The 10,006-nt window shown below is 56.6% G+C and overlaps 1 protein-coding gene across 1 annotated transcript; it reads left to right on the forward strand.

Moving 5' to 3' along the window:
- The first annotated feature begins 112 nt into the window (after window positions 1–112).
- LOC104257347 (uromodulin-like) lies at window positions 113–8,995 on the forward strand. The gene is made up of 9 exons (XM_059825068.1): window positions 113–154; window positions 3,680–3,746; window positions 4,276–4,443; window positions 5,048–5,253; window positions 5,849–6,009; window positions 6,582–6,827; window positions 7,489–7,648; window positions 8,084–8,228; window positions 8,895–8,995. Exons 1-9 carry the CDS (start codon window positions 113–115, stop codon window positions 8,993–8,995), a joined length of 1,296 nt encoding a protein of 431 aa, XP_059681051.1.
- The last annotated feature ends 1,011 nt before the right edge of the window (window positions 8,996–10,006 follow it).

Genomic DNA, 10,006 nt, shown 5'->3' on the forward strand with positions numbered 1-10,006 from the left:
TCTCCTGGGCACTACAGCAACACACGCACCAGGGTGAATTCAGGGGTGGCACCCAGATATACAGCAACACAGAAACACTCGCACTCTGGCCGCAGTGATTTAGTACATGAGCATGGCCGAGGCAGCCAGAAGCGTGATTCCCGTTTCTGCGACAGTAAAGGGTGAGCACTGAATTTGAGTTTGGGCTAGGCTTGGTAAATAAGTGGCTGCACGCTCCTGGGGCCCCTGAGCATGGGGGTGACGGCAGAAGTGGGGTGCCTGGCTTGGTACAGGACAGCACATCCCCACGTTCAGTCTCAGATTGTGGTGCATCCCGTGTTTCCCGTGCTCGTGTAAATGCTGTGTCCTCTGTCCTGCCTGGGGTGCTGCCGGCTGGAAAGCAGCTCCAGAAATCCGCTGGGCACCTGCTGATGGCCCACGCCAGAGCCTGCAAGCTGCACTGAGCCTGGCCAGCCGCTCAGGGGCCTTGAAGGGAGGGGGATATTTTGCAGCACAGTCAGCATCCTCCAAGGACAGAGGGCTGTTTATATTATTTATTTACATCTCAGGGAGGTTGGGGGGCTGTTTGTTTCCCCTTCCTTGCGGTCAGGCTGACCCCGTGAGGAGCAGACAGCGGGAGGGAGGCACAGACCTTGCACTGGAGGGGCTGGGGGTGGCGGGACAGGGGGTGTCCCAGGGCCCGGCACTGCTCCCCGGCCTCTGCACCACCACAACAGCCTGCCGCCCCCGCCGCCCCTTCAGCCCCACGGCTCTCAAGGACAGCCAGGCTGCAGCTACTCCTCCCCTGCCCTCCCGCCGCCTCCCCCGGCCTCACCGCCTTCGCCTCACCGCTGCTGCCGGGCCCGCGCACCATGGCAACGCCCGCCGCAGAGGCGGCGCGGGGCCGCGGCGGGGTCCTGCGGTCCCTCCCGGGCCTGCCCCGGCCTGCCCTGGGGCCTACTCCCACCCTACCCCGGGGCCTAGGCCGGCCTGCCCCTGGGGCCTACTCCCACCCTACCCCGGGGCCTAGCCCGGCCTGCCCCTGGGGCCTACTCCCACCCTACCCCGGGGCCTAGGCCGGCCTGCCCCTGGGGCCTACTCCCACCCTACCGCGGGGCCTACTCCCACCCTACCCCGGGGCCTAGCCCGGCCTGCCCCTGGGGCCTACTCCCACCCTACCCCGGGGCCTACTCCCACCCTACCCTGGGGCCTCCTCCCACCCTACCCTGGGGCCTAGACCGGCCTGCCCCTGGGGCCTACTCCCACCCTACCCCGGGGCCTAGCCCGGCCTGCCCCTGGGGCCTACCCCGGGGCCCACTGCTGCCTCCCCTCTTGGACCCCCCCTGGGCCTACCCTGAGGCCTACCCCAGCCCCTCCCCGGACCTACCCCGGCCTCTCCCAGAGCCTCCCCCCGGCCTCCTCCTGGCCTACCCTCAGGGTCTCCCCCCCTCCCAGGTCTCCCGCTGCCCTGGGCAGGCCGCCCCCCTGCCCCCGGGGGCTCCTCAGGTGCCCATCCCGCACCCCCTTGGCTGCCCCAGCCCTCCCCGCCGCTGGGCTGAGCGTCTCCCCAGCTGAAAGCTGCAGACAGCTGCCCGGGGAGAAGGCGTGTTTCTGGTGGCAGCCCCCTGATTTGGGGGCAGAAGATTTTTGGGCAAAAGGAGGGGGAATTCTGTGATTCCGTGAAGCGGCCAAACCCTGCCCACCAGGACAGCTTTTCCACCAGCCCCTCAGAGACCACATGGCTGCTCTTAAACTCACAAGTTTCACTCTCTTTAATAAAAAAAAAAAAACCAAAACAGGAGAAAAAAGCCCCCTCCACCCCATTCCTCATCCTTTTCCTTTATTGCTTTCTAAGCCTGCAGGCTGCACTGCCTTTGCACCTCTAAACGAGTCTGTGCACGCCTCTGTCCCGGTTAATTACTTTGTAAAATACGTAATGGAAAGCAGATTCTCACCCAAAAGCTGGCAGCAAGGCAGGGGAGGAGGCCTTTTCTTTTTTTTTTTTTCTTTTTTTTTTTTTAATTGGTAGTTCATTAGGCTGTAAGCAGGCTCAGGTGCTAAACACTTTTGTTTTCTGCTTTTCATTGCGGTTGGGAAAAAACCTGGCAGGCTGGATGTTCACATTTGCTGCTATGTTACGGTGACTGTAGCAGTTAAAGCTCTGAGGATGCACAGAGTATAGTCAATATATATCAAGAAGCATCACTTTGAGTGATTACTGCTATTTGCAGCTGGTTACTGTTTCCCAAACAAAGCGTGGTAGGACCAAGGCCTCATCTCTCCATCTCTCACCAGATCTTAGATGTCAGAAGTCATTAGAAAAACAGCCGAAGCAAATGTATGTTGTGGTTGCGAAACCATGTGTATTCAGTACACGCAGTTATCTGGCCTTCGCGTGTGCCACTGTGCTATCTGTTGTTATTGCTGCGTCAAAAGCAGGTACCACAAAACCAGCTGGATGCGCAAAACTCCAGATTCCCGAGGATTTTGCTGATACGCCCCCTGTTTGGGATCCCATCAGGGCCGTGAATTGGGTCCGCATTCACGAGCTGTCGGCTAATAGGAAGGGCATCCGTGCTGGAGGATGGACTTTCGCAGAGTCCTTTCCTCCCTGGCTGCCGAAGGATGCTAAGCTGGCTCTTGTGCAATCGCAGAGGCAGCATGTTTGCGTGGGGGAGAAGAATGATCTGCCGGAAGGCGATATAAGGCACGCAGTGGGGAGCACGAGAGCAACCCAGGGCAGTGGTGGGTGGAGGATCATAGAGCGGCCTGGCGATGGTAAGTGGGATGAGAACAAGGTGAGATATTGACGCTGGTGGGATCTCTCAGGACTGCTACAGCAAGCAAGGAGCGGACCGGGGAATAAACCCTCCTCACCTGGAGGTCTGGCGGTCGCAGCCGCTCGGGGTCGGGTGGAGGGGGTACGTGATGTGCTGCTAGACCAGAGTGGGGCTTTTGGCATTGGCTTTGCCCCACTCTCAGGGCACCTGCAGGGCAGGGGGGTGGCAGAGCATTGCTCCAGCCACCGGCCCCGGCTAACTCATATCTACGTCTCTGATAAGAAGACTCCAGTGTCCAGGGCTCATCCAGCACCATGCCATTCATTTCCCTAAAGAAATCCATCATCTGTACCAATGGGGAAAATCGACTTCATCTGTAGCTTTGTGGCATTAATTTTAGTTGTGTTCGAGGCTTTGAGGTTTTTTTTATCCCATTGTCTCCTTGTTATGGATATGGGTTACTGGAAAAGCAAGGATCCTTTTGCAAATCCTAACTCTTCAAAAGAGCTGTAGTGGGAAGAGGGAAACTCCTTTCCTCTTTGGGGAGCCTGGATTGATGCCTCAGCTGTGCGGTGGCTTTACTCAACGTGCCTGTTCTTACTGAAATGTGGCTTTATCACTGTCAGCACATCCCTGCAGGTCTGAGGTCTGGTTTCTCCCACTCCCTCTTTCTGGAATAGCTACCTAAATTCAGGACAGTATTTGACCCTTGTGTTAGCCTGCGGAGGGGGAGGCAGTGCTGATCTGGCCCTTTGGGATAGGAAATGGCTTAGTGCCATTGAACCTAGAGTTTTTGGAGGAAATACAGTCCAGAAATTATTGCACCTATGATTGAGGGTTGGCTCTTTCTGGATGACTGCAAACATCTCCAGCGAGAAAGCTAAAAACCCGAGTTACCCAGATCCTGCTTGTTTTTACAGGAAAGGACTGTGAGATGTTTGCTGCTTGTCTCTACCCTCTGCCTGGCTGGCTGTGAAAGCAACAAGAGTGAGTCTCTCTGTACACTGTCCCCGCTGGGTCACAGATGGGTAGTATGGAAAGGAGAGGTCAAACCCTCACCTGATCCGTGTCCGGGTTCCTCATTCAGGGCACCGCTGAAGGCTGGTAAGGGCACAACAGCGCAGGGCTCGGGGGCAGAAACTGGGGTGCAAGAGCCGGCAAAACAGGCAGAAACCTCAGGCTCTCCATCCCAGCCAACTGCGGTATGTAACGCATGGAGGTGGGCAGAGGTGCTGTGATGTGCCACCACGCTCCTTGCTAGCTGGTGGAAGGCTCTATAGCTCTGATCCAGATTACGGCCGTGCTGAGGTTGTCTCTCAGGCTCTCAGTCACATCCTCCCAGGCAAGCCGAGGTGGCAGGTTCTTCCTCAGATGTGCCTGCTCTCGCTCTAAGCAAGGATCTCAGCCCTTGCAAGCTGGGCAAGGCTTCACGCCATGGGGCGAGTTTGCTCTCGCATCTCTCGTAGGGGAGATACTCTTGCTGTGTTTCAGCTTACTCACCTTTCCTTTGCTGCAGGTGAGCTGATGAGCCCACATGGCGCAAGGCAAGGGGTTGCCCTCCGTCTCAAGAGGAGCCCGGGTGCCTGCCTGCCAAACCCGTGCCAGCACCAGGGGGACTGCCAGGTGATGGAGGACAGACCAGTTTGCAATTGCAAACCAGGCTTCACAGGGGCATTCTGTCAAGGTAGTACAAGACCTAGTCACAGGTCATTTCCTTCCTCCCCAAAAGTCTTAATTCCTGTAAGAAGGAAACCTTGGCTGTCAAGAAGCCGTGCCATGGTGTAGCCGTGTCAGGGCAGCAGGGCATGCTGCGGAGCACAGCTGCCTCACGGTATCGGCACAACCACACGCACTCCAGCATGGCTACAGTGAAGGCTCCTTCCAGAGGCTGGCCAAAAACTGTGTCTTCTTCATCTGAAAGAGAGGATCACTGTCCCTGTCTGGTGCCCTTGGCAGACTGCAGGGATTCTGTAGCCAGCCCTCGAAAGGGACCAGACCCACGACATCTGCCTTTGATGTCTTGAGGACTGTGTGTGTTCAGAGTAGTGGCAGCCACGGACTTGCACAGGTCTTAGGCAACCAGTAGAACATGACAGACCCACATTAACTTCTTCATGTTCCCAAAGGTTTATCTTTTGCCCAGTGTCTCTGAAGAGCCCTACCAGCAGCCTGCAACAAGGCTGGGATGAGGGTCTGTTGAGCTCAGCAGGACTGTGCCATCCCATAGCTGACCTAGGGCTCCTTCAGGCCTCTTCCTTATTGCTATTGCAGATGGCTTTTTCCCCCAGATGTGGTACTGAAGTTAGCCTGCGAGGAAGAGTACATGAAGATGATGGTGAGGAAGGAGGTGTTTGAACTCTTGAAAATTCCCCGGGAGCTTGTCCACTTGAAGAACCAGGCATGCAAGGTCTCAGAAAGGGAAGAAGAGGGCGAGCTGTTTTTTGCAGCCAGTCTCACGGGTGAAAACCACACTGCCTGTGGATCAATAATTCAGGTGAGGATCCAGCAGAGCCTCTCTGCTTAGCTCTGAAGCTGTGAGAGGAGCAGACATGCTGAGTGGGGACAGCAAGGGGAAGAACCGGAGCCTTTTCCTTTTATATCTGGGTGCTGTAAAGTTCTCGTTCCCCTTGGAAGGCTTCCCTGGGGGCTGTCAGAAAGCTCTTCTGCCTCCACCAAACCGCTGCTGGCAGCACATCTTGTCTTATTCAGCAGAGCATGGAAGTCTCGGTGTGCTCTTTACTAGCTGATAACAGCCCTCGGCTTTCTGGCAGCATCCTCTGAGCTCTGCAGCCCTGGCTATAGCCCCTTGGTCCCTCGCTTGATTCATGGGTCAGGGAGGGTGCAGAGGAACCGGTGCTCCAGCTCTCCATTGCACAGGAAGGCCCTCACCTCTGGTCAGTATGCTGACTCCTGCCTGCTCCGGTGATGGTTGCCAGTAGCCCCTGAACCCGGCTCTTGAGCAAAAACCCCAGCAGATATCCAGGAGGCCTGGAGCAGCTATAGTTGAGTTGCACCATCTGAACTGGAGCTTGGAGCAACGTGTATGGATTTAGACATGGTCTGGAGACTTTATTTCTGTGTTGTTCCAGCAAAACAGTTCCCACGTGTCGTACTCCAATGTCATTGAGTCGGAGCGGGAAGTGCACAGGGGCGTGATCTCCCGGAGTTTTCAGCTGGAGGTGCATTTCTCCTGTGTCTATGCCTACGAGCAGGTGGTGAAACTGCCCTTTGCTCTCACTGCTGTCGACAAGTGAGTGGTCCCTCTTCACCTTGCTGCTGACATGGTATCTGTGAGCTTGCCAAAAAATGGATGCCTTCGATGAGGTGATACGCAAAGGCCATGGAGAGCTACGAGAGAGCTCTGAGAGCAATGTCACATCAGGGTGCCTCCCTTTCTCTTACCAACACAGTTTTTCAACACAAGGTTTGGGCCTGGGACAGAGCCAAATTGGGGCACTCACAATCAACCTTTCTCCTATCCTCACTCCTTGAAATCAACTAACCAAAAAATAAAGGGTGGGAACTGGAAGACGCCCCCACCCCACCTGCCCCTGTGGAGGTGCAGGTTAGAACCCCCTGGGTTGCCTTTCTTGTAGCCCTCACTGGCCAGCAGGTCAGTGGGAGCTCCTGGAGCTCCTTGCCTCTCTCCGCACATAGCGCATACGTACCAGCCAGGAGGCAGCTCGGGGCCCAGCTCTCATGAGGCTTCACCCGGGAGCAGAGGCACGTCCAGAATCAGTGCACCTGCGCCGGTGGCCTGACTTGTGCTACGTCCTTCCTGTCTTCTTGTTCTGTTCGTGAGCTCTCCTCCTCTCCTTTCAGGCTGGTGCAGTTTGTGGTCAGAGAAGGACACTTCAACGTCAGCATGAGACTCTACAAGACTCCCTCCTACCTGCAACCCTATCACCTGCCGACCACGGCCATCCCGGTAACGGACACGCTGTATGTCCTTCTGAAGATAGAAGGACAGCGCCAGCTCAAGTACTTCCTGCTGAGCATTGAGGACTGCTGGGCCACGCCAAGCGCGGATCCCTACCAGGACGTGCGGCACGAGCTCATTGAGAAGGGGTGAGTGAAGTGCCCCTAGCGCATCTGGTCTCCTTGCACCATGAACACAGTCGCGTCTCTTTGCTGGATGCTAAGGACAGGTTGCTGAGAAGGAGCAATAAGCAATGACACCATCGTTGCTCGTAGGTGGAACCTATGGTGGACACCATCATTGAATAGGTGGAACAGCCCCATAGATGAGCTCGCTAACTGCTCTGAACTGAGCCCCCTCTCCTGACCCTGCTCTGCTGCCAGTAGTGCTCTTGCATCACTCCTGGCCAGCTGGGGAGGCAAAGGGCAAGGAGGGGAGAGGGGAGACCTTGCTGGGATGTGCATAGAGGTATCTGCTAGAGAGTTCGCATTAGAGGTGGCTGCAGCCAAGCTAATGCCAGTAACATGGATATCCAGGAAGTGGGAGCCACAGCCAGGCTCACTCCACCCCTGCAGAGCAGCTGTGGCCCCACAGAGCAAGACACGAGCCAGCTCCTGTGCTGGTGGCAGCTCCTCCCTGAGCTGGGCGCAATGCAGGGTGCCAAGGAAAAGCATCCCCACCAGCACCGAGACAGAAATAGTCCTGTTCAGCAAAGCTTGGGGGCTGCACCCATTCCCCGGGTGCTCTGGTGTTCCAGGCTGGGATGCTCCCCCTTGTTTGCCGCCTGCTGATTCAGCCATCGTGTCCCAGGTGTCCCCACGATGAGACAGTGACATACCTGAACGCCATTGGAGAGAGCACTGCTGCTAAGTTCAGCTTCCAGATGTTTCAGTTTGTTGGTTACCCTGAGGTGTTCCTGCACTGCCGTGTCCGGCTCTGTCTCCCCGACAGCCCAGAGCCCTGTGCCAAGGTGAGCTCTCCCGGTTGTCTGCACCATGCCCTGGCCGGGCAGGGGGACCTCCCTTCCCTTGGCCTGCTGTTTGGAGAAGGGGTTCTGCTCTGGTTTTGGGTGCCTCAGCACAATAAACACCTCCCAGCAGCAGGAGCTCACCTCAGAGCCCTGAACTAAAGGTACGAGGGCTTGAACCCACCAGAGAGCTCCTTTCCCTCTTCCCTCTGTCTGTTGGGTATTTGCAGGAGAGGTTTATGCTAGGACTTGGGGAGGAGCAGGCTAAGGTCCTTCAGGAACCAGCTCCTCTCATGCTCGGGGGTCTTAACTGCTCCCAGGCTGCAGCCCCAACTGTGCCTCTGCCAGGGGGAGACCACCAGGACAGCTCTTGCCCCCCAGAGCGGGCTTCTTCCCTGCCCTCTGGTCCCATCACCCTTCCCTTGGCTTTGTTGACAGCAATGCCCCAGGCACTGGAGGAGCAAACGGGCGCTGGCGGATGACTACAATAAGATTGTTTCCTACGGGCCCATCCACCTGCTGGCTGCTCCTTCCTTGGGAGCAGAGATCCACCATTCCAGGGCTGACCAACAGGACCTGGGGGGTACGTATGTCCCTCCGGGGAGGGCAGGAGCAGCTCACAGACCCTTGCAACTTTCTAGGCGATGCCAGGTTATTAAAAAGGGCTGCTAAAGTCACTGCCCTGCACAGAAGCGTGGAGTCTTTCAGGTGTCATGGCCATGCACGGTGTGCTCCAGAAACCGAACGAGCACAGAGAGTTTAGCTCTGCGTGAGCGGCTCTGTACCAGGCACGGGTCGGGCTGAGCAGGGCAGCTGGGCGGGAGGGGACCAGGAGCCAGAAGGCTGTCAGTGCAGCACCCCAGGCAAGGAAGGCTGGGTTTTCATGCTGGACCTCCGCATCAACCCAGCAAGGCAGGCTCCTTCTGAGCACCGAGGTCAATCTAGGGGATCCAAGGAGGTCCAGGATCGGGGCTGGGAGCAAGCCCACCTACAGCGTAGCTCAGACCAGGCGTGAATGCTGAGCTAAACGCAGCCTCCGGGGCAGTGGAGGCGCCAGGTGTGGCCAGTTGGGGTGACCAAGTCCTGTTAGTGCCCTCAGGGCTCCGAAGCATCCCCAGCTCCGGTAGCTCTTACCCTTCACGGGAGATGACCTCTCCCGAATCTGCCCCTAGCCAGGAGATGCCATGCCAGGGCTCGGCACCAGCTCAGGGGACCCAGATGTGTAACCAACCTTTCTCCTCTTTGACAGGACCCAACCCATGGCTCCCCGGGGCCCTCATCCTGCTGTGTGCACTTGGTGTGCTCACGGTGGCTGCTGCGGCCATCAGCGCAAGGCGGCGAACAGTGTAGGAAACGGCTGTTTCCAAATAAACGTGGCAGTAGCAGAGAGGCTCTTGCCTGTGTCTTTAGAGGGTTTTTTTGGGAAGGTGGCGATGGTTGGATGCAAACGGTGCTTGAAGGATGAGTCACATTAGAGTGTTTCTGTTCCCTGTAGCATCTCTAGGACCTTCTTGTCCCCTCCTGGCCCACGCTCTCTAGACTCAAAACATGTACCCAGGGATGGGAGGTTCCGTCCTCCTGCTTTCCTCCAGAGAGTCACCCAGGCATGTGGGAAGATGGAGGTACCCACGCTAGAGACTTGCCCACCAAAGCTGAACTTCGTGTGGTTCTGAGTGACACAGATGTGGTGTTAGCAGAGAAAGGGCTTCTCCGTGGGTGCACACGCATGTGTATATACTCCTATGCATACAGGTTTCTTCCTTCATTCCTGATAGATTTCTCCTTTCATTCATGACAAATTGCCGGCAAGATTTTTGCCCATCAATACATTCCTAATATAAAGCAGATAACAAATAATATTGTAAGCACCAAAGACTAAATCCACAGTGCTCAGACAGCTGGCAGAGATTTAATACTAAAACACAGGTAAGAAGTTGAGTGTTTTCCCTGCGAGGCAGCTCTGTGTGTGCATTTGGCTGAAGCATGGTGTCCTCGCGGAAATCGTTGCTGGACACAGAGGGTGTTTTGCAGGAGGGACGTACAACAGATCCCTGCCCGAAAAGCTCAGCCCCGGTCTGGTTGGAGAGGATGTATTGCACAGAAGCTCGTGGGATTTCTCTTTTTTTGCTAATTCCCAGCCCTGAACCTCCTGAGTCTGGGCTGGAGCGAGTCAATCCTTCCACTGCCAACAGCAGGAAAACCCACCGCTGGACTGGTCCGGCACCAAAGGCCAACTCTAGTGAAGAGGAGAATGGCTCCATCCTGGCTGAAGGCAGGCGGTTCGTGGGCTCCCTCCTCGCCCCCGCAAGAGTCCCTGGGGAATGCGATCAGGGGCACTTCAAGGCCACGGGGGAGCTGCAG

Source organism: Gavia stellata, chromosome 15 (genome assembly GCF_030936135.1).
Source record: "Gavia stellata isolate bGavSte3 chromosome 15, bGavSte3.hap2, whole genome shotgun sequence".
NCBI lineage: Eukaryota > Metazoa > Chordata > Aves > Gaviiformes > Gaviidae > Gavia > Gavia stellata.

Coding starts and splice junctions, on each gene's coding strand:
- LOC104257347 (XM_059825068.1), top strand. CDS start 113: ATGGCCGAGGCAGCCAGAAGCGTGATTCCCGTTTCTGCGACA. Junction 6,010..6,581: donor GCTCTCACTGCTGTCGACAA/GTGAGTGGTCCC, acceptor CTCTCCTTTCAG/GCTGGTGCAGTTTGTGGTCA. Junction 6,828..7,488: donor CACGAGCTCATTGAGAAGGG/GTGAGTGAAGTG, acceptor ATCGTGTCCCAG/GTGTCCCCACGATGAGACAG.